The 27,331-nt window shown below is 37.2% G+C and overlaps 2 protein-coding genes across 3 annotated transcripts in view; both read right to left on the reverse strand.

Moving 5' to 3' along the window:
• The window catches only part of RFTN2 (raftlin family member 2), a 65,435-nt gene extending 45,627 nt beyond the window's left edge, over positions 1-19,808 (reverse strand). The window contains exon 1 of one of the 2 annotated variants that reach the window (XM_040475772.1): positions 19,136-19,808. In XM_040475772.1, coding sequence (XP_040331706.1) covers positions 19,136-19,274 — 139 coding nt within the window. In that variant the 5' untranslated portion in view covers positions 19,275-19,808. The remainder of the gene's footprint in view (positions 1-19,135) is intronic. The other variant, XM_040475771.1, reaches the window with a different exon arrangement.
• Positions 19,809-20,292: 484 nt separating this feature from the next.
• Positions 20,293-27,331, reverse strand: part of BOLL (boule RNA binding protein) — a 72,039-nt gene continuing 65,000 nt past the window's right edge. The window contains exon 14 of the transcript XR_005790451.1: positions 20,293-20,733. The gene's annotated coding sequence lies outside the window, so the exon portion shown is untranslated. The remainder of the gene's footprint in view (positions 20,734-27,331) is intronic.

The following is a 27,331-nucleotide window of genomic DNA, read 5'->3' on the forward strand; positions in this document are numbered from 1 at the left end:
TGTGTACAGTTTTTAGTAAAAGGAAAAGGGTGTGTTATTTGGGAAAATGTTCTTAATGTTCAAGCAGAGTTAATTTAAAAAACAACTTTATTTTCTGTAACAATATTTCTCATTTTCTGGAGAGCAGTCAAGAATTAATATCTAGAAATAGACTTGCAATTTGATTATCTCTTGAGTAACAAAACATATGAACTTAATTCCAGGCGTGAGCAGTGCTGGCTGTTGGCCATCTGTCAGTCTGGTCCGTGGTGTCCAGCAAAGAACTGTGGCTAATTGCCTGAACACAGGAAGGAGGTTAAGAAGCAGACAAGGAAGAAGGGTCAGAGGAAATCCCCGCCTCCTCTTACATTAGTATCCACATGATGGAACAAAAATCCACCAACACTGGGTATTCATGCTAATGTCTCAAAAGAAAACAAAACCCTCAATAGAAAAGTTATATAAATTAAGACAAATCCATTTCCTCAAAGTCTCTTTCTCTTTTGGATTTACACTAATTTATTTACAATGTATTTTCTTCATCATTATGTATAGGGAGAAATACCAAAGAGAATGATCCTGGACTTGGAAGGAAACAGCTGGGTTTCATCGTCCAATGGCCCTGTGCTGCATGGTTGTGTGGTAATCACTCCATTTTTCATTTGGTTTTACTTTTTCAGTATTTTAACTACCAATCCTATTCCCAAACAAAGAAACTGAAAAACTATAAAACACAATAAACTGTTAAGACTAAGGAATGATACATACATAACCCAAACCTATTTTTAGGATTATATACTAATTCCACAAAATTTTTTCAAAATGAGGCCTTTTTAATGGGTCTTGTTGTTTATTATAGGAAGTGGAAATGCCTTACTTAGCATGATACTGAAGAATCTTCATAGTCTGGCCTCTTTCTACTTATTCAGCTTTCACTGTTGTCATCTGTTTTCTTGTAGGTCTTGCTTTGGTAGGCCTGTACTACTGCAGTTCCTGAACCTCACATGCTATTTCATGCCACCAGGCCTTCACTTCCTTTCCTGCTCCCTGAGACTGGTTAATCACTTCTTCCTCTGTGTGTGCATTCTACTAGTTCCTTTTCAGACTTTATTATAGTTGCTTGTTTATATGTTTGTCTCTGCTGTTAGACTAAGAATTCCTTAACGGCAAAGAACCTACCTTATTTTTCTTTCTATGCTTAGCATTTTCCTTAGGTTATTATTATGTTAACTTGGAAATACTGTTCATTAGGGGAACTATGAAGTAAAATTATTGCATAAAGGAGGGAAAGCCATCAAGGTTAGCTGGTAAATTCAGGAACAAATGTACACATTATCTAGGACTTGTTGGAGAGAGACACAACAGGGAAAGAACACACAAAAAGTGTTGCAAAACTGTTACTCTTTTGATTATAAAAGTGAAGGTGGTCAAGAACCTAGTGAGAATCCAACCAGGTAGAGTTAAATGTCATATTCACTTCTGAATGTTCTAGCTTCGGGCCCCATTTTAGGTTCCTTAAATTAATCATAGTGCAATGAGAAAATGACAAAGAAAATGAGGTAAAAAGTAATGAGAAGTGGAACTACACTGGATGTAATTAGCTCCACCTTGGGGTGAAATCTGGAGAGAAATTTGGGAGACCTTATCACATACAAAGAATGAGATTGTAGGCTTGGAGAGCTTCAGGATCCCGCTGGGCTTGCTTCCCTTGCTGACTTGGTTGGAGTCACTGTTTGGTCCAACGTTGTCTTACCTAAGTCTACTCTCATACCATTGCTTGGAAGGAAACCCCAGAAATCAAGAACTGAGGATTGGGAAGAGGTTGACTACTTTAGATGCTTCATACAAGTAAAATCATACATTACGGTTGACCCTTGAGCAACATGGGGGTTGTGGCACCAACTCCCATGGTCAAAAATCTACATATAACTTTTGACTCCCTAAAAACTTAATTACTAATAGCCTACCGTTAACTGGAAGCCTCACCAATAACATAAACAGTCAATTAACGCATATATATATATATATATACATATATATATTATATACTGTATTCTTATAATAAAGTAAGCTAGGAAAAAGAAAATGTTATGAAGAAAATCATAAGGAAGAGAAATAAATTTAGAGTACTATACTGTATTTATGTAAAAAAATCTGTGTGTAAGTGAACCTGTGCAGTTCAAACCCTCTTGTTGGGTCAACTATTTATTTGTCTTTTTGTGACTGGCTTATTTCACTTAATACAATATCCTCACGGTTCATCCATGTTGTAGCATATGACAGGATTTCCTTTTTAAGACTGAATAAGATTCCATTGTATATATATATACCATATTTTGTTTATCCATTCATCCATCAATGGATATTTGAGTTGGTTCCACTTCTTGGTTATTGTGAATAGTACTGCTATGAACGTGGACACGCTAATATCTGTATGAGATACTGCTTTCAATGCTTTTGGATGTATACCCAGAAGTGTGATTGCTGAATTATATGGTAATTCTATTTTTTAAAAATGTTTATTCATTTTGAGAGAGAGAGCACATGTGAACAGGGAGGGGTAGAGAGAGGGGAAGAGAGAGAATTCCAAGTGGGCTCTGCGCTGTCAGCCCAGAGCCTGACGTAGGTCTCTATCACACGAACTGTGAGATCATGACCTGAGTCAAAATCAAGAGCCAGATGCTTAATGGACTGAGCCACCCAGGTGCCCCTGGTAATTCTATTTTTAAGTATTTGAGGAATGGCCATATTGGTTTCTATAGTGGATGCACCATTTTACATCCCCATAAACAGTGTACAAGTTTTCTAATTTCTCTACATCCTTGCCAACACTTGTTTTCTATTCTTTTTTTTTTTAAAATAGTAGCCATCCTAATGGGTATGATATTTCATTGTGGTTTTGATTTGTATTTCCCCATTAGTGATGTTGAACATCATATGCTCATTGGCCATTTGTGTATCATTTTTGGAGAAATGCCTTTTCAAGTCCTTTGCCCGTTTTTAAATTGGGTTATTTTTGTTCTCAATAAGAGTTCTTTATATATTCTGGATATAATATTTACTCCATTTCATAGGTTGACTTTTCACTCTGTTGTGTCCTTTGATACACAGAAGTTTTTAGGTTTGATGTAGTCACATTACCTATTTTTGCTTTAGTTGCCTTTGCTTTTTGTGTCATATCCAAAAAATCTTTGCCAAATCCAATGTCATGAAAGTTCTACCCTATGTTTTCTTCTAGGAATTTGATAGCTTAGGCTAATCTTTAAATACTTTTTTTTTGAAAAGTACAATAGCTCTAGATTATTGGTTTACATTTTTTTTTTAACATTTATTTATTTTTGAGACAGAGAGAGACAGAGCACGAATGGGGGAGGGTCAGAGAGAGAGGGAGACCCAGAATCTGAAACAGGCTCCAGGCTCTGAGCCATCATCACAGAGCCTGACGGGGCTTGAACTCACGAACCGCGAGATCATGACCTGAGCTGAAGTCGGACACTTAACCGACTGAGCCACCCAGGCGCCCCTAGATTATTGGTTTAAAAAGGTATGCTATGCCTTCTTTCTCAAAATGATGCCAGAAAAATGAAAAACTATGATACTTTCACATTGGCTTTACATAATTATTTTAGGTAAGGTAAGTTATAAAATGAATACATAAAAATCATGAAAGTATAAGAAATTTTAAAGTTTATTGAAAAAATACTATTTACCTGACAAAAGCGAAACACAAAAGAATGTAGATTGTAGTTTATAACTTAAAATAATATATGAGTGGAGATGAGCATTTCATCGTATGAAAGCGTGTCTTTGTAAATTATACAATTCAATATAAGAATGAGGGATGTGTGTTGGCTTGGAAATCTCTCCTGGCATTTTAACCACTACCACTGGCCAGGTGTAATTATAGTGGGTATCACAAGCTGTGTGAAGTTGGTTGTTTTTCCATATGGCATGACTAGAGAGAGTGCTTGAGGTTTCAGTCAACAAACCATTCAAGGATCACTTGAATTATAACTGTGAGTTCTGGTTTCCTGGTTGTTGCCTGAAAACTTGCCATTGTTAACCTCTGGCAATATCAAGAGAGCCCCAATCTCAGAATGGGTGTCAGGTACTTCAGAGAAAAGCCCAAGACTCTTTTAAGAAATGTGGCATTTCCAATACTCCTGACATCCCAGAGGAAAAAGTTATGTGGAAAAAAGGGGACACAAGGGGTCTGAATCTGAAAGTGATTTAGAAGAATTGAGGCCTGAGTGTAAACAAGTTTTAGGAATATTTTTATTGCACTTAGTGTTCCTTTTTTATGTATGGAGGAGAGATAGAAGGAATAATTGACGTTTAAAAATGTCTCAAAGAGCTTTTACCATTGGTAAGAATTAAATTACCAAGTGAGAAAGTAGTAAGTCATAGTTTAATTTGTGATTTTTTTCTCTCTTAGCAGTACATAAAGTAATGGTGTGTTTTACAACCAACAATGTTTTGGAGTCAATGAAGAATGATAATTATATAGCAAAGAAGTGGTTGCAAATACATTGGCTAAGAGAATGAGGATTTGGGGCACCTGGGTGGTTCAGTCAGTTGAGAGCCTGACTCTTGATTTTGGCTTAGGTCATGATCCCAGGGTCATGGGATTAAGCCCGTGTTGGGCTATGCACTGAGTGTGGAGCCTGCTTGAGATTCTTTCTCTCTCTCCCTCTGCCCCCCTCTCCCACTTGTACACTCACTCTTTCTCAAATAAAAAATAAAATAAATTTAAAAAAAAACATAAAAAAAAGAGAACGAGGATTTGAAGAACTCTTTGTTTGGTAGTATATATGTTCCCACCCCCCACCCACCCAAATTTGAACAGGGATAAATTCTTAGTTCTTTTCATAGTTCAAAACACAGAATGAGAGAAATCTGATTTAACACATGTTCATTTGGTGGGGGAAGGAGGAAACCCTAGAGACTTTAGCTGCCCACAAATTAATTATAAGTTAGCAGTTAACCTAATGTGATCATAGTCATCTGAAAGAAAACGGTTTCCAAACTGGCTCACTGAATTCTGTGCTGAGCAGACCACCATTGGTATACTTCCTGTTTATTTTCCTTCCCTTTCATATTTATCACCACCTAAATAATAATCAGAATATACTAGTATATTCACCTAATTATCTTATTTAATATCTGCCTCCCTCACCAAAATGAAAGCTTCATGAAGGTGGGGATATTCACATTTTGTTCACCTCTATTTCTTTATACCTAGAACAGCACCTACCACATCAATAGTTAGTTAATATTTGTTGAATTAATAATTGGATTGTGTTCAGTTTAAGGGCCAAATTAGAGACAGACAGTTTGAAGCTGGATTATGTTCAAAAAAAGTGCTCAGGATAGCAAGGGGTCTGAAGACCCTTACAGGTGTTCTTCAACTATGTGCTAAATAAGCGAGGGACAGGATACCATCTGGATATATGTCAAGGGCTATCGCACAAAGAAGCTGGCAGGTTTGACACTGACTGAACAGTGGAGGAGACAGGTACACAGAGGAGTATTCACCCAAACTGCAGCTGGCAGGGAAGAAAAATAGGACTCTGACATGCTCAGTTGTTTAAACCTATGTATGGTAAAGACATATGGCAAAAAATTAGAGGTAAGAGACTTTTGCTCCATGTAACTGGAAAGCAGACTGCTAGCAGCCTCAAAAATCTAGTACTCAAATAAACCCTCAGCTTACCAAAAAAGTTCTCACAAAGCATCCACTTTTTCATGAGAGGCATGGAGCTCCCTTCAGCTCCCCTCACTACCATGTGTATATTGGACTGGGGTAGCATATCCCAAACTTAAGTCATTGAGCACACTTTCAGTTTTTGTCTTATCTGAGTACCATCTGTACTTCCATATCATTACAGTTCCTCTTTGAATTTTCATTTTAATCTTAAACTTATTTCAGGCGTTTCATGGGTGGCTCTGTCAGTTGAGCATCCGACTTCGGCTCAGGTCCTGATCTCACAGTTCGCGAGTTTGAGTCCCACACCAGGCTCGCTGCTGTCAGTGCAGAGCCTGCTTTGGATCCTCTGTCCCCCTCTATATCTGCCCCCCCCGCCTTCCCCCTCTCTCAAAAATAAATAAACATTAAAAAATATTTAAACTTAAACTAATTTCAAAAGGAATTTATATTTCTCATAGGACTGTAAAAGCAGAATTACTTACCATGAGCAGAAAGTTGTCATACAAATAAATACAGCAAAAACACATTATATTCTAGCTTGATACTGTTATCTACCAAAGATTCTGAGCCACAGCTCTATTCTCTTTGTTGAAAAGTAAAATTAGCCATTAGAGATGTGTTAAAGGTATATTAACTCCAAGCTGATTGGAAGGCTTAAAAAGGATTGAAAAGAGCACAACGTTCTGAGACTCAATGTTATTTAATTCTGTGCCTGTATGCACAACTTGAAAGCATCTCATATCCAGTGCCAAGTGATTTTGTAGAGGCTTGGAGAGCCACTAAGAAAGAGCAAGGACATAACAATAGTAGCAAGGAGACAGAGGACATCAGAGGGAATAAAATGAATTACAAAACTAGATAAAAGAACTATTAAAACTTTACATACAGTTTGGGGTCACTTAACAGGCTTTCTACACTTCACTGTCCCAAATTGATTATTATAATGAACTCATTCCCTCCATTCTCTTGTTTCAGAACATGGTTTTCAAAGGCAGAGTTATGTAACATATTAAAAACAATCGCCAAGAAGATAGCTATGACAGACTAACATTGGTGCTTAAGGGGGTTCCTGTTCAGGTGGAGAATGTATTTCTAAGGAACACCTCATTCTCTGGTGATGTCAATGGAATAAATCCGGGTTTCCAGGTCAACTCCACACCCTCTTGCACTCTCACTAAAGTAAGGTCTTGCATCTCAAAGCAAAAGAAATGTTAATGCATTAAACACACACACACAGTAGTTTTGGGAGGAATCACAAACTGAGAAATCTAGAAAAGTTAGGGAGGGAGAAAAAATTGTATAAATATATTTTAACATAAGTTTATGTGAAGATCATGTTTGTTTTGGGCTCAGTGCCTTACATTAATTATTCAACTGTCTCAAGTGTGTATATTCTTCTATCTGAAGGTCTGTGTCTTTTGATAAATAGCACTCATTAGAGACATAACAATTATGGTAAGTGCTTAAAAATATTTATTAAAGGATCAACAAATGAAAAATTAGGTGTAACATTAACATATTTAATTAACAGAGCTTCAGGGTGCTCATGGAACATCAGTTTAGAAAACAGACTCTAGAACCTGGGTGCAAATCCCAGGTCTGCCATTTACTAGGTACTTTGCACCCATGTTCCTTAGTTTCCTTATTTGCAAAGTGAGAGTAATAATAGGATCCACCCTATAGGATTGTCAGAAGGATGAAATAAGTTAATGTTTGTTCCTAGAAAGTATCTGGCATGCAGTATGTGCTATATAACTGTTGGTTGCTTTGTTAAATAAACTCCTCTCCTCTGCAAAGAGAGGAAATGCAGTATCCTTACTAAGAGCATTAGGCTTTGGAAGCAAATCACCTGGGTTCAAGTCAAGGTTATACCATTTACTAGATCTGAAACAAGTTACTTTGTCTTTCTGAGACAAGGATAAATAATAGTAGTAACTCCATAGAGTTGTTCATAGTAACTGTAAAACAGGAGCCCAGTGCCTAGCACAAAGTAAACCCTCATAGGTGTGCCTATTGGTGATCCAGTCAGAAAAGAGAGCTTCAAATGAAGTTGCCTTCAGAGATACGTCATTGTTGGTTTTAAAAAGCTCCCGAAAGATTGTTTTAGAGATTTGGGTTTATTCCAAGCGCATGGCCTGCTCCCATCCTGTAGAATTCTAGAGGTCCCTAACTCACACTCTGGATCAGAGGCCCTAACACATGCTCTAGATCTCATGTCCGTAACTCACCCTGTGGATTAGGCATCCCTAGCTCACACTCCATATCAGGGGTTCCTAACTCACTGACCTATTACAATGAGTTTTGGACTCAAATGCCTGAAGGCTCTAGGCTTATAAAACAAAGAAAGGAGCTGTTCTGGAGGAGGCTGTGGGACCTGGAAAAAACTCAGAACTTCATCCAAAGACAGCAGTAGCCCTGGCTGAGGGCTGCCATATGGGCAGGCGAGCCCGGCTGTTATTGGATCTTCTAATTTTTAAGAAGACCCTCAAATCCAGATTCTTATGTAATATTTGCCAATTAAAAAAAAAGCGACAGTTAATTCATATTTTAACACTGTACACACCAAGTGAAACCTGTCTGAGGGCTGAATATGGCCCATGTCTCCTTGGCTTGCAACTTCTGCTCTGGGTCACCCCAGGGACTCTGCAGACTGGAGCCTGCTCAGGTCCAGGCCAGGCCACCTAGATCATGTTAGACAGTGTTCAGCCTCCTAGGACACAGAAGAACGATCTGATTCTTCCTCATTAGTGGGAAGAGGAGAAGAATGGTGATAGAAAGGCTGGAGTTCACTCTTTTTAACAAACTGTTCTCATCTGACATAGAGATGTGCTTTAAACATACCAGCATCAGGGTGCCTGGGTGGCGCAGTCGGTTAAGCGTCCGACTTCAGCCAGGTCACGATCTCGCGGTCCGTGAGTTCGAGCCCCGCGTCGGGCCCTGGGCTAATGGCTCAGAGCCTGGAGCCTGTTTCCGATTCTGTGTCTCCCTCTCTCTCTGCCCCTCCCCCATTCATGCTCTGTCTCTCTCTGTCCCAAAAATAAATAAACGTTGAAAAAAAAAATTTTTTTTTAAACATGCCAGCATCATACCCAGGAGCAAAAAGAGGAAAAATAAATCTGGGAATTTTTTTGAGAACTTCCCTTCATGTAATTCCCTCAATTCTTACTAATGTTTTAAGCTGTGCTGAAAGGAGACTAGAAGCCTGATTCAGTCGAGACATGTGAGGAAGGGGAGAGCTAGGCACACAGAGTAAGGAATTTTCATCAGTACTCACCAGAGTGAGTAATCAAATTTCCGCAACAGGTTTGATGTTTGAGGCCAAGACTTTGATTTGATGTCTTTATACTGGGGCAGTAATATCAGAGGTTCAATTACTTTTTTAAAAAAAATATTTTATTTTTAAGTAACCTCTATACCTAACATGGGGCTCGAACTCACAACCCCAAGATGAGGAGTCGCATGCTCTACTGACTGAGCCAGCCAGATATCCCATGGTTCTATTACTTTTTAAACCAGGAAATTCAGGGGGAGGTGGTGGTAGTTTTGGCTAGAATTTGAATAGCACAGGTGGTTAGCAGCAGCTGCAAGCCATCCGTCTTGTTCTTCCTAGCTCCCAGGCCACCATTAATTCTTTTTCAGCTCTTTGGGAGAAGGAGCAAATGGTGCTGTTCATAGCATTATTGGGTGTGGTTGATTACTGTTAAATTGATGCTACATAATTTGTAAATGCTTTATTATACCTTACAAGACTATTGTGAATAACTGATGAAAGTGTTTGTAATTGCTTTGAAAACTATATACCAATGCAAAGTGGATTTTTATAATTAAAACTGAAACACATTTAAGGTCAAGCAACATTCTATCACTTATAGTTTTAAAAAATAAAATGTTAATAGACTTTTAAAAAAATAATTCTTTTAATGTTTATTTTTGAGAGAGAGAGGGAGACAGAGCACGAGTGGGGGAGGGGCAGAGAGAGAGGGAGACACAGAATCCGAAGCAGGTTCCAGGCTCTGAGCTGTCAACACAGAGCCTGATGCGGGGCTCGAACTTAGAAACCTTGAGATCATGACCTGAGACAAAGTTGGACGCTTACCTGACTGAGCCACCCAGGTGCCCCATTAATAGACTTTTTTACACTCATTTGCTTAAAAGCTTCATAGACAAAGATCAAATTTTAAAAATAGAAAAATTCACCATCCAGTATAAAGCTATGAAATTGCTCAATGTTGAAAGCTTTGCTCTGATGATGTAACTCTATGAAAACTGTCCAAGACGTGTATGTTCTTTCCACCAATTTACTTCTGAAGATTGGTATGTGTTTTTGAAATATTTATGAAACATTGTTTCCTCAGATAAACATACAATGTACAAACACTGGCAGTAATTTTATCATATTTTCAAAAGGCAATAAGACTGTCAATCTCCATAGATATCTAGCAATTATAGTAAAAATTAATAAGTAACATATACCAAGTGCATATTTTGTGCCAGGCACTTATGTGAAATGCTTTACATGCCTAATCTTGAGTAACCCTTACAAAAACTTCATAAGGTAGATATTATCATTATTCTCAGATGAGGAAACTCAGGAAGAGAGAAATTTGGTAACTTGCCCAAACTGCTAGTAAGTGGGTAGGCTGTGATCAAACCAGACAGAATGACTCCACAGCCATACACTCTGGTGCCTATAGGAAAGTAAAACTTCATTGATTTGGATCATGTTAATATAGAATTTGTGAAAATTCAGACATGAGCTAGGCTAAAGTTTTTGAACTATAATAAATTGTTAAGCAATTTAATGTATGGATATTAAAGGGATATTTGGTTTAATTATCAACATGCTTAAAATTATTTACAAATATGAACTGCTAGATGAACAATATCCAAATTATGTAAGCTTTTATGTTTTCAATGAAAGATTCCATTTTGGTAGTCACTCTTAATTGAGGTAATATAACTGTACTTTTAAATATGGCAAAATTCTACTGAACTACATGGTTCATTATTATAGGCAGATATATGAAAGATCAAATTATGACCATTTCACACTCCTGCAGCCTTAATTTCATTGCTGCCTGCGTCATGTGCTACTCTCTATCCGTTCTGTTTTATTAGTGGGTCTCAGACAGACCATGCAATTTTCTCTCATTTCCAAGTCTGTATGTCTTGTCTTTCAGCCTTGTTTGCCTTACCCACACTTTCTACTTAGTTTTCTTTTTTAAAAGAAGCCCAATCACGAACTCAAGCAGGTTCCACAATGTCAGTGCAGAGCCTGACGAGGGGTTTGATCCCATGAACTGTGAGATCATGACCTAAGCGGAATTCTGAGTCTGACATCCAACTGACTGAGCCACCCAGGCGCCCCCTACTTAGTCTTTTTTTTTCATCTTTTAAAAATTTGGGGGTAGGGGTTGAACTACAACATACAAACAAAACAAAGCAAAACATAACACTATCAACACTTGGGTAACCATCATCCGTTCAAAAATCAGACAATGGCGGGCATTCCAGAAGTCTCCCATTTTGCCTTTTCCAATCACAATCTCCCTCTCCCTTCTGTACTACCTTAAGTTTTATGGTCATCATTTCCTTTCTCTTCTTTTAGTTTACTATCCAAGAATGCAGCCTTAAACACTATAGTTCAATTTTGCCAGTTTTTCAAGTTTTATATAAATGGAATCATAAAGCATATACTTTTGTGTCTGTCTTCTTTTTTAGTTTTTATTTTTATTTTCTTTAAAGTAATCTCTACACCCAATATGGGGCTCAAACTCACAACCCCAGGATCAAGAGTCATATGCTCTACTGACTGAGCCAACCAGGCACCCCCTGTGTCTGCCTTCTTTCATTCAACATTATGCCTGTGAGATTCACCTTGTGTAGCTTGTGTAGTTGTAGTGCATTCATTTTCATCGAAGTATAGTTGGCAAAGTACTGCCTATGGCCTATTTTATAATGAATGGTAAGTTGGTACTACAATGGCAGAGAGGAGTAATTATGATGGAGACCACACGGCTTGTAAAGCCTAAAATATTTGCTATCTGGTCCCTTACAGAAAAAGTTTGCTGACTTTTGCAGTATAGTGTTCCATTGTGCAAGTGTACCACAATTTATTTTTCTAGTCTCTTGTTCTTGGATTTCTGTGTTGTTCATACTTTTGGGTTATTAAGATCTATAAAGAACTTATCAAACTCAACAACCAAAAAATAAATAATCCAGTTAAGAAATAAGCAGAAGACATGAACATTTTTCCAAAGAAGACATCCAGATGGCTAACAGACACATGAAAAAGATGCTCAACATCACTCATCATCAGGGAAGTACAAATCAAACATGATGAGATACCACCTCACACCTGTCAGAATGGCCAAAATTAACAACACAGGAAATGACAGATGTTGGTGAGAATGTGGAGAAAGGAGAGCCCTCTTATACTGTTGGTGGGAATGCAAACTGGTGCAACCACTCTGGATATGGAGGGTCCTCAAAAAGTTAAAAATAGAACAACCCTTCGATCCAGCAATTGAACTACTAGATACTTACCTAAAGGATATAAAATACTGATTTGAGTGGGCACATGCACCCCGATGTTTATAACAGCATTATCAACAATAGCCAAATTATGGAAAGAGCTCAAATGTCTATCAATTGATGAATGGGTAAAAAAGATGTTGTGTGTGTGTGTGTGTGTGTGTGTGTGTGTGTATAATGGAATATTACTCAACTACAAAAAATGAAACCCTGCCATTTGCGTTGACCTGGATGGAGCTAGAGTGCATTATGCTAAATGAAATAAGTTAGTCAGAGAAAGACAAATACCATATAATTTCACTCCTATGTGGAACTTTAGGAAAAAAAAAAAACAGATGAACATACGGGGGAAAAAAGAGGAGGGCAAAAAAAGAGACTCTTAACTATAGAGAATAAACTGATGGCTACCAGAGGGGAGGTGGGTGGGGGATGGGTCAAATAAGTGATGGGTATTAAAAAGGGCACTTTTTTTTATTAAAAAAATTTTTAATGTTTATATATTTTTGAGAGAGAGAGAGACAGAGTGTGAGCGGGGGAGGAGCAGAGAGAGAGGGAGATACAGAATCCGAAGCAGGCTCCAGGCTCTGAGCTGTCAGCACAGAGCCCAATGTGGGGCTCGAACTCACAAACTGTGAGATCATGACCTGAGTTGACGTTGGACGCTTAACCCACTGAGCCACCCAGGCGCCCCCCTTTAAAAAAATTTTTTTTAATGTTTATTTATTTTTGAGAGAGAGAGAAAAAGGACACTTGTTATGATTAGCTCTAGGTGTTATATGTAAGTGATGAATCACTAAATTCGATTCCTGAAACCAGCATTATACTATATCTTAACTAACTAGAATTTAAATAAAAACTTAAAAAAATATATAAATAACACTTTTATGAACATTGTTAATGCGCCTCATGGTACACACGTGCACACATTTATATTAGGTATATCTTTAGCTAACTAGATAATGCCAAAGCATTTGTTTTTCCAAATGGTTGTACCAATTTACTAAAACATGATATTAGCAGTCTTTTAAAATTTACGCCATTTTGGATGTTTTGAAGTAGCGTCTCAGTGTGGTTTTTGTTTGCTTGTTTATTTTTGGAGAAACAGAGCACAAGTGGGGGAGGGGCAGAGAGAGAGGGAGACACAAAATCCTAAGCAGGATCCAAGTTCTGAGCTATCAGACACACAGAGCCCAATGCGGGGCTTGAACCCACCAACTGTGAGATCATGACCTGAGCTGAAGTCAGACGCCTAACCAACTGAACCACCCAGGCGCCCCTCACTGTGGTTTTAACATGCATTTTCCTGGTTACTGATAAGGTTGAGCATAGCATCATACGTCTATTTGATATGGTCATTGGATTAACTAGTTTGTGAATTGCATGTCCAAATTCCTTGTGCATTTCCCTGTTGAGTTGGTTGGTTTTTCCTTATCAATTTGCAGTTGTATTTTCTATATTCTGGATACAAACCCTTGTCTAAGTCCCACTCATTCTTTTCATCTCAGATGAGTTGACCCTTCTTTTAAGGAATCTTTCTGGATCCCATCAATCAGGTAGAGTTGTTCTTCTTTTTCTCCTATAACCCTCATAACTCATAACTCATAACTTCTAGCATAGCCTGTATCATAGTGTATAGTGTACATACACATTATAACTAAATGTTTATTTATCAGTGTCCCTCAGTAGGATGCTCACTAGAGTGCAGGTTCATAACAGCAGGGACTAGGCTTTATTATCTTTATATCCTAGCTCTTAGCTCAGTAGATACTCAATAAATATTAGCTCAATTAACGAGTACATGTCCAGCCACATATAAGAAGTATATGTAGGATAGAAAATATAATTTAGATTGTCAATATCAATGTATATGTATTTTCTTTCAACATCAATATTTAGGTCGATCACCTCTGCTATTATCAGAGATTCTCCTCTTTTTCAGTCTAGAATGGGATATTTTTCTCCCCCAGTGGTATTTGTGAGGTTTTATTATTATTCTAGACCAAAATATCTCACCATTTCAAACATAATAGAACTCGTTGTATAGGTTTATTCACCTGGTAGGAATTTGGGCTAGGCACTACAACAGGGATTATGTTGATGCCTGATTAAATTTAGTCGCTTTTATTATAAGTTCCTTTAATATAGCACTTTACCTTTGAAAATCTTTTGACTGTTTGGGAAATGCTCAGGAATTTATTAGATTCAGACAGATACAGAAAATTTAGTGGGACCCACTCTTCCTTTCTCCCTTCCTTCCTCCTTCCTTCCCTCATTTCTTAAAAAAATTTTTTTTAAATGTTTATTTATTTTTGAGACAGAGAGAGACAGAGCATGAATGGGGCAGGGTCAGAGAGAGAAGGAGACACAGAATCCGAAGCAGGCTCCAGGCTGTCAGCACAGAGCCCGACATGGGGCTCGATCTCACAAACTGTGAGATCATGACCTGAGCCGACGTTGAAAGCTCAACCAACTGAACCACCCATGTGCCCCTTCCTTCCCTCATTTCTGATCCTTTATTCACTTCTGGTTGATTCTCTAATGCTCTACAGTGCTGCATCTTCACTCTTCTTACAAGTTCTTTACCACTTGAAATTACTGACCACTTCTTGCTTTTTGAAACCCTCCCTTTCCTGTATTCTCTGGTGTATATAGTCCTGACGGTCTTCATTCTCAGTCATTTTTACTGAAATTGTCTTCAATATGGCTAAATATGCCTGACAACTCAGCCCAAGATGCTTATACTCTGCTCACGTTCATGGTCTTTAAGACTTTAACTATTTCAGTTCCTCCTGGAAATCATCATCTCCAGCTATGTATCTGTAAGAATCTCTACCAGGATGTCCACTGCCCCCTCAAATGGAACATGCCTGTGATGGAACTGCTGTTTTACACACTGACTCTCTTTGGGCTGCCCCTTCCATGGTAAGAGGCATCATTATTTCCACAGTTACTCAGGCTCAGTTACACAGTTACTCAGAAGTGGGAAGGCATCTTGGATTCCTCATTCTTTCTGTTCCTTCAAATCCAGCCAGCGCACGCTAGTAAGTTCCTCCTTCATAGTGTCCGTTATATTTGCCCCTTGCATTCTATCCTATTGCTGTCCCCCAATATGCAGGTCCTCATGGTCCACTGGTAGCCTTGACCACTACAAGCAGCCTTCTAAATAAATATCCTCATTCTCATCTCTCTTCACTGCAATCTCACATTAATCTTCTAAAAAAAACTTCTCTGTACCTATCAACTACTCGTTCAAAAGCCTTTACAGCTGCTTAATTCCCATAGAATCAAGGAGTCATTCCTTAGCCAGGTCAGAGTGTTTCATACTCCACTTATTTCCAACCTTATTCTCTCCTTTTCTCCAACAAAACCTCCCTTAGCTCACTGCTCTAGTCAACAGCTTTTGAGTATGCTTCAACCTCTTAATTGTTTTCTGATAATCTAAGCCCTACTTTTCTTCAGGGTCAGTTAAAGTCCTACTTCCAGTTCTAACTGATCCTACTCAAAATTGATTTTACCTCTTGTATCTTGTATTATAATTTTTCATTCATTAATTCAACAAAGCTTATTGGCCATTGTTCACGGACCAAACACTGTACTAGATAGGGGGATACAAAGGTGGGTAAGAAATAGTTCCTGACCCTGAGGAGTTTAGGGTCTTTTCTAGTTTGACCATTTAGAACATAAAATACTTGAGGGCAGAAACTGTCTTATTCCTCTTTGTATTTCTAGTACTTATCAGTATCTTTTAAAAAATCCATATGTCTTATGTATTTATTGCTGTTAACGGTAGTGATAAAAGACAATGAGAGTTTCTTGTTTTAATAATAAGGAAGCAAGTTAGGGACCAGAAAAATTTTCCTTAATATATTTTACATAATTTTACTAGAAATTCAAAGCTACCATCTGTCCTTCTTTCTATTGGGTTTTAGTAAAACTCCTTTAATCATAAAGCTCTATGTGCTTTAAAAATCCTTAAGGCTATTATTATTCAGATTCTTTTCTGGGATTTAAGGATGAAACTAACACTTTTGGATACTTTGCAGAGTTAATTTAACTATTCTATTCTATTAAGAAATTCTGTAACATAGTCGTATACACACTCACTCTCATAAATACACATTCACAGAAAACAAAAATTGTACCAAAATCTCACTAGTGCAGTTGGTAGACCTGGCACAAAGCCAGGAGGGATAATAATAGTTAACTTTTATTAAATGGATTATCTTGTATTATCCTCCTTAATCCTCAAAACAACTCCATTATGTAAGTACCATCAGAATCCTTATTTTTCAGATGGGGAAACCAAGATACAGCAACATTTATAAACCTGACATAGTGAGTGAAAGAGCCTAGATTCAGAATCCAGGAACTCTGACTCCAGACTCTTATGTTCTTCATGACTATGCTATTATTTCTCCCATAGGGATGTAAATAATGTCTCAAAGTCCCCCTGCACCGCCAGCCTCCCCCCCCCCCAAAGTGTAGGGAAGCAAAGAGAGAAAGAAAGGAAGGGAGGAAGGAAGGAAGGAAGGAAGGAAGGAAGAAAAGAAAGAAAGAAAGGAAGAAAGAAAGAAAAGAAAAGAAAGAAAGAGAAAAAGAAAGAGAATAAATAAATAAAAGAATGAAAATAAATAAGTTGTTCAGGATCATTAGCCATCCTAGCACAAGGCACTGGAAATTTCAAAGGGTCTCCTTTTGCCCACTGAGACTTTCTCTCTGTCTCATGTCCTCTATTTGGAAAAAACGGAGGAAAACAAGGTAAGAGACAGGCTCATCATGAGCACACACAGCTGTCACCAGACCATTTTATTTCCTGAACGGTTGCTCACAGTGGCTTCTGAGAAATAGGAGGTGTCACTATTCAGTACTTACAGCAATCCCAGGACAGAATTGCCAGTGTTAAATAGAAGACTGGCATGTTTTAACTACCACCACCCCCTCACCCCCACCCCGACTCACTCCTCTATACACTGGAGTGGCAGGTGGACGTCAGAAACAACAGAATAAAGAAAGGTGGTTTGTGCACTTGGGGTGATACAGAGTCTTGGCTTCTGACGCAAAGGCAAAGACAAAAACAAAACAAAACACAACAAAAAATGTGGAAGAATTGGACAGAAAGGGGCACCAGGAGACTAGGCGCCTCATCCAAATAGGAACCAGATGCAACTTTAAAATATGTGCCTGCTTTCTGTGCTAGCATTTGTAATCTGTGCCCATACTTACACTTCATAGAGTAACACTATTACCTCCTCCAAACACCTAGAGTAGAGGTAGTAATTATACTACTTTCATGGAGAGAAGTGCTTCTGATAACAAAACCAAAATCACTTCTGACGAAAGCTGTAGATGTTTCTGATTCAAGCATGACTGCATGTATGCATATTTGTTTGAGACTGCTAACATTGTTAAAAGGAAATAAATCAGAAAAAAAAATTTCCAGTTACTTTAAGCCTTATGATCCCATGGTGGATTGTGCAGCAAATCTTAAAGTGCGGATCAAAATGGCTCTGGCCTAAAGTTTATGAGTAGACAAGGTTTTAAGGTTAAGGAGAGTGTGTGTTTGCATCCTATGGATTGACAGAAACTAGTCCTAAAAATAATTGACAAGAACAATCAATGCAGAAAACACAGCACCACATCAGAAATATTTTCTCAAATGATGGTTTTTGAAAAAGTATAGAAAAAAATTCACATGATTGGTTAGTTCTCTGATTATCACTATTATCTTAATCCACTTTTAACTTTCATAATTAAAAAGAAAATTGAGAATATTGACATTTTCACCTTTGGTAGCCTTAGCCTTAGATAAAAATAGAAATGTGAATATATTGAAAGTATATGTTAGGATTTTGTGTACGTCCCTGGAAGGGAGTTTGCTTGCTGGCTAGCTCAATTTTTGACAAAGAAAAATGGGCTGCTCTTGCTTCTCGCACAAAGATGCACTGTTCACAGAGGAAACCAAAAAATGGGGAATTTGTGTTTAAGTTGAAAAGAATTTAATACCCAACATGATCATATATTTAGTATAAACTTTCTATTCACTGATAAAATGTGTGGCTTATTAGAATTAAAAGTGTAACTTTGTAATAAGAACTTAAAATACTGATATCTGGAAATTCTAACAGCAAGCAAGACATTCGAAATTTCATTTTCAGTACCCCATAGTTAAAGATATTGCTCTGGTTTTTAAAAACTCGGTTTTATCCATGCAGTTGTACACCCTGAAGTTCCAAAAGAAGTGAGGCAAAGTATTTGTGAGTTTGAGCTGCCTCTGTTCTTTCCACAGGGCTGCCATCTGGGCTTGTTTATTTGTGTTTCCAACTTTCTGGAACAGGGAGTTTCTCTGTTAGGGACAGGGCACCAAGCAAAGGAAATGTCTTACAGAAAGACTATCTTTTTTTTTTTTTTTTCTTTTTTACTGTATTTTCAAACTTCAAGTTTAGCTTGGTTAAAAATATCAAATGACTATTACAATCACAAAATTTTACATAGTTGGAAACCTCAGAATTATCTTAGCAAATACTCTTTCACACCATGCAAATCATATTCTCTACAGGCTACCTTCTTGTGACTTTAAGATCTTTTTCAAGACCCAACTGTCATTAAGGCTATAGCTATTAGGTTGAGAAATCAAACATTTTTATCTATCCTTCTACAAATAAGCATTTGATTTAAAAATGAAAAATAATTCCAAGCAGTTTTTCTAATTTTATAAAGTATATATGAGCCATATTATAAAAAAATGAAGCAAACGAAACAAAAACCTTTCAAAATATAATTAAGAAACAAAGCATTATTGTTAGATTTACACAATCTGTGAAGAATAGTTTAAAAATTCACAAGCAACACTTAAAAAAACTGGTGCCTTCTCTTTGAGAGATTTCATTTAACAAATAAAATAGAAGCAAAAATTACCTTGTAAAGTGAAATCCAGCAATACATATTCGTAAGCAAATTCTGTCTTTGTTTCCACTTGCGGTCTCTTCAGGGTAGAAAATATTTTTCCAGGGCTGCTATCATCAGGGTCTTCTAGCTTTCTAAGTCCGCACCCCATGGCAAAATCTGTAAGGAATTAAATTGCAGGATAGGGGAGGGAGAGCAGCAAATTCTGTTGTTTAAGCTGCAAAAAGAAAGTTACAGACTTAACTGCTTTGATTTTTTCAGCTAAACCATAGATAGTCAAAAAGAAAACATTTGAGTCCAAAGAAAGGAGCTGAAGACATTTTCTATCCATTTTTCTGTAAAGTCGTTGAACCCATGATGATTAAGCCACAGCTCTGGGAGGCTGGGCTTGATCTTAGGAGAAACATGCAAGCTGCTACAACTTAGCGGAGAATTTCCATGCCACGTCAATTTACAGCCAGCCCCCTACCAGAGTTCTGTCGCTCAGGGCACCAACAGTGCTTTGTCTGTCCCAGTTGGCTGGATGATAAAGGAGGTGTCCAAAAACGGAAATAAAAAGGCAAAAGTGCAACTCGGATGGAATTATCTACAAGTAGAGGATATATTCAGGCATAGTGGCATGCAATTCTTTTTCTGTTTTCTTTTTTCCCTCTTTGCTGTGCCCACCCCCTCCTTCCTCTCTGCTACTACCAGAAAAGCAAAAGGAGGGAGGAAGGGAGGGAGGAAGGAAAGAATGAGAGAGAGAGAGAAGGAATGAAAAAAAAAATGGATTCTCAACATGGTTGGAAACAAAAATCATTTCCAGAAAGGAAGTCAGCTTTAGGAGGAAACTGTTTCTGGAGTCTAAAAGGAGAAAAGTAAAGCTTTTTTTTTTTTTTTTTTAAACAAACACTTGAGTCTTTAGGTAGCACTGTGGATTTCTTTCCACAGGAAGACTCTTTCCATATGCTAATCATATACTAATTAAAACTGCTAAATATAAAAACAAATTAAGATATTTTAGGGGCGCCTGGGTGGTTCAGACGGTTGAGTGTCCCACTTTGGCTCAGGTCATGATCTCTCCTTCTGTGGGTTCAAGCCCCATGTTGGGCTCTGTGCTGACAGCTCAGAGCCTGGATCCTGCTTTGGATTCTATATCTCCCTCTCTCTCTGCCCCTCCCCTGCTTATGCTCTCTCTCTCTCTCTCTCTCTCTTAAAAATAAATAAACATTAAAAAAAGATATTTTAATGATAAGATTTTATTTCTCTTATGTGGATAGTATCCTTAAAGTTTAAAGTACTCCACTATTAGCAGGCTTCTGAGAGGAACTGTTAACACTTTTACAGGTCCCAAAGTATCCTTAATTAAAAAAAAAAAAGCAACAAAACTGACAACTTGATTATTCAGTCTTATAAATTGCCATTTACCTGAAGTCAGGAACAATTTATAATGGACCAATTGTAATGAGTGTTCACTGCATATTACCATGTACAGCTCAGGTAGTATGGTGCACTCACCAAAGCTGTGAGCCCTGGAATCAGACTGCTTGGCTTCAAATCCTGCTTCTAATGCCTACTACAGACGTGATCTTGGCAAGTTACTTGATCTCTTCAAGTTTCAATTTCCTCCCCTAACAAAATGCAGTTAATAATAGTGCTTACTTCATAGGCTTGTTATGAAGGTTGAGTGGAATAATCTTATTTCATATCTTAACACTATGCTTGGCTAATAGCACAAAATAAATTTGTTAATGTGCTTCCATTATAAAACAGTGTTGAAAATAGTAATAGCAAGGAAGTGTTTCTGCCACAACTCTCATTATTTACAGAATAAACCTGATCACATATCAGACTCTAGAGAACACAAGCCTGTAAAGGTTTTTTCAATCACGTTGAAGAGTGCATATCAAGACTCTCAAAGGGGGGAATGGATGAGTTTGTAGATCACTATGACCTCTTGTCTCTTCAGTCTGCCTACTTGTCTTTCAATAGTCACTTCTCAGAAGTGATTTTAACAGAGGAAAATTCTACCATTCTTCATTCTCATGGATGAGCATGGTTGGTGGTAGGCAATTTCAATTTGGCTAAGAAGACAGCAGACTCTCACCCAGTTTGACTCATTTCACTAGTCACAGTGCTTTCATGCCTGTCATTTCTCATGTCCTCTTTTGTATGGTGGGCTGTGAGCTATTGGGTGGCAGAAATGGAATATATGAAGTTCACTAGTCCCTGGTGCAGTACCCAGAAGATGGCTTATTAAGTACTCATTAAGTACTCATTCTATTTACTAAATGCCTGCTATATTCCAGGAGCTGGCTAGGTACACAAGATGACTAAACATGGCTTCTCCTAAAGAAACTTATGGTTTAATGGAGAAGATAGACTTATAAACAGATAATTTCAATGTGATTTGGTAGCTGATGAGATAGAAGTATGCATATGATGCTACAGAAACCCAAGAAGGGGACTCTAACTCAGTTTGGAGGATGGTATCTGACCTGTCTTGAAGGATGAATATGCATAAGATAGATAAAGGTGGGGAGCATGTGCCAGGGAAAGGGAAAAGCTTGAGCAATGTCACAAAATCATGAAATAGCATGGCATGAACTTTAAAGAACATGAAGCAGTTGCAAATTACTAGAACATAAAATTTGAAAGAGAACTAAGCTGTAAGAGAGGCAAGAGCTAAGTTGTAATGGATCTTATGTCCCATACAAAGGGAATTTGGACTTTATTTTGTAGGCAACAAAGGAGAATTAAATAATCAAGTAGAAAATCAAAGGAGTAGTTTGAAACAGGCAACTAACATCACTTTGTATTTCTAATGGATCACTATGGCTGTTTTGAGGAAAATGGTTTTAATGGGAGCAAGAATGAGGGAGACCCAGTCAGGAGAGTATTGCAGTAGTCCAGTTGAGTGCTGACAACTTAGATGAATGAATATGGGACATCATTATGTCCTTAAATACTTTTTAAAATCTTTTAGTAAAAAAAACCTATAGTTCCTTTAGTTCATTATTTGAGCCATCACTATTTTTTTTCTCCAAAAGTTGAACAAAATAAAATTTTATTTGACACATCATTATCACCTAGAGTCCATAGGCTCACTACTGGTATTGTACATTCTATGGGTTTTGACAAATGTATGACATGGACCCACCATTACAGTATAATACAGAATAGTTTCACTGTCCTGAAAATCTGTGCTCCTCCTATTCATCCCATCCTTACTTCTTATTTAACTCTGATGCATCTGGCAATTGTAATATAAAGGGTAAAATATGGATCAAAGTCAGTTTTTCCTACACTGACATTCAACTGTCACAACTACATTTGTTTTCATAGATAATTTTTTTTTAACCAGTCATGTTTCCCCAGGCTTGTCATATATTGAGTGCCTATAGTAATTAGGATAAATATTTGGAACAAATGTTTTCTATCATTGGTCATTTTTTTCTATATGGAATTATATGTTTTCAGTTCTGTATTGCAAATAGGGTTTCTCCAAGTGCAGACTCTTATGTGGCTGTATATGATGAAGATATATTATCAATTCTTGCCTATGTTCTAGAATGGGCTCACTTAGTCCTTGAATTAATGAGTGAACCTTATAAAAATATTCTCCATAACTGATAGCAAATTATTTTCATAGTTACTATGCGAGTTTAGATCACCTAAGCTCACTAAAGTTTTAAAGCTTCTAAGAGATAATTACATATTATCCAGTCCATGCCTTACAAAATCTTTCCATAATAGTAACTTTTAAATCCAATTTATTTTATGTGGCCCTGATCCAAAGAAGCAAATTCAAAAATAATTCAACAAGTTTTTATGGAGCACTGACTACATATTTAGGGCACATGTAGACACAAAGATAAAAATACCAATTTATGTCCTTAGACATCATAAGCTAGCAGGCTAGCATTGAGTTTTAACCTAATGCACTGCTAGTTTCATAATGTAGTCAAATTTCCTAAGTAATTAATGACTTATTGAAAGCACTACTTATTGAAAGAGGTATTTTTAAAAACATTTTTAAATGCTTATTTTTGAGAGAGAGAAAAAAGTGGGGGAGGGGCAGAGAAAGAGGGAGAGCGAATCCCAAGGAGAATCCATGTTGTTAGCACAGAGCCTGATGTGGGGCTCAAACTCACAAACTGCGAGATTGTGACCTCAGCTGAGATCAAGAGTCAGATGCCTAACTGATTGAGCCAACCAGGCACCCTAAAAAAAGGCTTTCTTTAATGATTAGAAATGCCATACTCACCACATACTTAATCATTGTATAGACTAAGATTTTTTTACTTTTTATTTTTCTCAATAGTCTGGCTTCTTCATATTACATATTTAAAAATTTTTAATGCCTCTATAATCTTTCACTGTCCAGCAGTTCACAATATTATTATTCTTTAAAAAAATTGTTGACTACTCTTAACTGTTCATTCTTCTAGATTAGAAGTTTTCAAACCATGTGTGGCAGAGCTCCCTGGTTCCGAAGAGGTGTCAGTTTTGGAAGAGAGGGGGCTTTGATCATGAGGAGAGGCCAGGCAGGCAGGGCTCTGGGTCCATCACACCACTCTTTCTTCAAACAGAATAGTGTAGATTTTGTCAGTTTCATATACCAGTAACAAACAAACCCCCATAATTTTCAGAAAAGGAAAACAGGTACATTATCAATTAACTATGTTGTTTCTAGGAATAAATCTACTGAATATAAGCCAGACTTGTATATGTAAAACTATGCAACTTTACTGAACAGCGTGAAAGGAGAGGCAAGTAAATGGAGAGATATACATAGACATTTTTAGGGACACTTAATATTGTAATTATCTCTCTAGCTATTCCTTGACACCTGTCATTGAGCTGTAGATTTAATGCAATGGTGACCTTATCCCTAACAGATTTTTCGCATGGAATCTCTCAGGTTGATTTAATTTGATTTGATTTTTTAAAGTTTATTTATTTATTTTGAGGGGGGGCGTGGGCAGAGAGAGAGGGAGAGAGAGAATCCCAAGCAGGCTCTGCACTGTCAGCATACAGCCTTATGTGGGGCTCAATTTCACAATTTGTAAGACTCTTCACCTGAACCAAAATCAAGACTCAGACACTTAACTGACTGAGCCACCCAGGCATCCTCAAGTTGATTTTAATATATATGTGGAAGACAAAAAGACCAAGAATGTCTAAGATACTTCTGAAGGAGAATAAGGAGATATAAAAACTATATATTAAGACTTATTATAAAGCTATAGTAATTAAATCTGTTTTTTAGCAAGGCATAGACAAATTAACCAATACAACAGAATAAAAAGCCCAGAAACAGAAACCTGCATATGTGGAAATTTAACATATGAGGGAGGTGGCATGGCACATCAGTGGAGAAAGTGGAGCTGGGACATTTGATTATCTATATGGGGATGAAATTGGATCCCTACCTCATATCGTATATAAAAATTTAAATTTTACATGAAGAATTTGAACATCAAAAGAAAACTTTACATTTTTATATGAAAATATGGATAAATATTTATTCTGACGTAAGAGTACTAAAAACTATTTTTAAAGCAAGAAGATAATCAGAAAATAATCATCATTAATCATAAAATAACAATCATGGGGTGCCTGGGTGGCTCAGTCGGTTGAGTGTCCGACTTCGACTCAGGTTATGATCTCACAGCTTGTGAGTTCGAGCCCTGTGTTGGGCTCTGTACTGGCAGCTTGGAGCCTGGAGCCTGCTTTGGATTCTGTGTCTCCCTCTCTGCCTCTTCCCCAGCTCATACTCTGTCTCTGTCTCTCTCTCTCTCAAAAATAAATAAACATTAAAAACATTTTTAAATAAAATAACAATCATAAGATAAATTTTCATAAATCCTACTATATTAAAATTAAGAATTTCTATTAAGTGTAATGTGAAAGGACAAGATACAATTTGGTAAATGATATTTGTCAAATATCAACCAATAAAGGAACAGCATCAAGAATATATAAAAACCTGAAAATAAAGAAAAAAAAACCCAATAGACAAACAGACACAAAATATAAATAGGCACTTCACAGGCAAGGAAACATATATGGTTAATAAACACACACAGAGATGCTTAACTTCACCTTCTATTTGGGAAATTGCAAATTAAGACCACAGTGAGATTATATTGTATTGTGGTAAAATACACATAAAATTGATCATTTTAACCATTTTAAAGTGTACAATTCAGTGGCATTAAGTACATTCACAATACTGTATGATAATCGTCACTATCTAGCTCCAGATTTCTCTCATCACTCCATGAGGGAAACCCATATCCTTTAAGCATTCACTCTCCATTGCGATTTTCCCCCAGCTCCTGGCAACCACTCATCTCCTTTCTATCTTTATGCATTTATCTATTCTGGATATTTCATGTAAGTGGAACCTACAACATGTGGTCTTTGGTGCCTGGATCATTTCATTTACCATAATGTTTTAAAGGTTTACTTATGTGATAGCATGTTATCAGTACTTCATTCTTTTTTATGGCTGAATAATATTCCATTGTATGGATATGCCACATTTGTTTACCCATTCATCAGATGATAGGAATTTGGGGTGTTTCTATCTTTTGGCTATTGGGGATAATGTTTCTATGAACATTAGTGAGATAATGTTTTATACTTATTTAACTGGCAAAAAATTAAGAAGTAGCTAATATCAAGTACTGGAGAGACCTCTTTAATTGTATGTTGCTGATGGGGGTGTAATTTGCTTAACCATGTTGGAAAACAACTTGACATTATCTTGTGAAATTGAACTTTCACATACTGTATGATCCAGCAATATTACTCTTAGATACATACCTAGAGAAAGTTCAGCATGTAAGTGCCAGAAGATTTATACAAGAAAGTTAACAGTAGTACTATTCTTAAGAGCAAACAACTTGAACCACTCAGATGTGCATCAATAGGCATTTCTTTTAAGGAGTCTGCTATAAAGGGAAGGAAAGTAATGGAGGAGTAGTGGGTTGAGAGTTTTTTTTCCTGATTAAAACAGGAGAAAAATTACATATTGCATATGCTATAGAATTAATGCCATGGAAAAGGGGTGTGGGGTGGAGAACTACTGGAAAACTTGATTTCTCAGACATTTAATCTGAATTTACCTCCTAGTTCTGGAGGGTGCTGTATATACCCTCCAGTTTTAGGTTTTACCTATTCTTCACTTTCCCTTCGTAAACTGCTAGATCAAATAGAGCATATCAACTAAGTACTCAAAGAATTATCTGTTGTTCCTATTGTAACATCTATACAGAATTTGATTGATCCACTTTCCATATCACCACATAAATAAGATCCAACTCACCAAACGCTCCCATTCATAAATTATTCACCAATCAAAATGAAGTAACTAGAGTTATAGAAAGAAACATGGATGAATCTTAGTAACAAAATGTTGAGTGAAAATGGCCAGTGGAAGAAGACCACATGTAGTATGATATCCTTTTTTTTTTTTTAATTTTTTTTTCAACGTTTATTTATTTTTTGGACAGAGAGAGACAGAACATGAACGGGGGAGGGGGAGAGAGAGAGGGAGACACAGAATCGGAAACAGGCTCCAGGCTCTGAGCCATCAGCCCAGAGCCCGACGCGGGGCTCAAACTCACGGACCGCGAGATCGTGACCTGGCTGAAGTCGGACGCTTAACCGACTGCGCCACCCAGGCGCCCCTGTATGATATCCTTTTTTAGACTGTTTAAATACAATTAAAATTAACTTGTGATGACAATAATGGAAAAGTACAGAACTTAGGACAACGATTACCTCTGGGAGGAAAACAGAGAGAAAAGGAGCACATAGATCTAAATCATTGGTAATCTTCCAGTTCAGTGGTTCTCAAACTTGAATCTTCATCAGAATCACCTGGAGAGCTCATTAAAACCTAGGCTGCTGGTTTCCACCCCCAGAATCGGTGGAAGGGTTTGTTTGGGTGTGGGGCCTAAAACATGTGTTTCTAACAAAGTCCCAGGTGCTGCTAATGCTGTTCTTCTGGGACCACACATAGATAACCACACCTAGTTCTTAGGTTGGGTTGTGGGTTCACTGGTGTTGCACTGCATTTTGTTATGAAATGAATATAGTATTTAAATTAAATGGAAAAAAAAAAGATAGTCATAGACCAAAGCAAAGATGAGAGTGTTTCATGAAGTAAGGATTAATATTTTTATTTATTTTTTTCAAAGTTTATTTATTTTTGGG

This window comes from Herpailurus yagouaroundi, unplaced genomic scaffold (genome assembly GCF_014898765.1).
Source record: "Herpailurus yagouaroundi ecotype Mexico unplaced genomic scaffold, PumYag 140, whole genome shotgun sequence".
Lineage (NCBI taxonomy): Eukaryota > Metazoa > Chordata > Mammalia > Carnivora > Felidae > Herpailurus > Herpailurus yagouaroundi.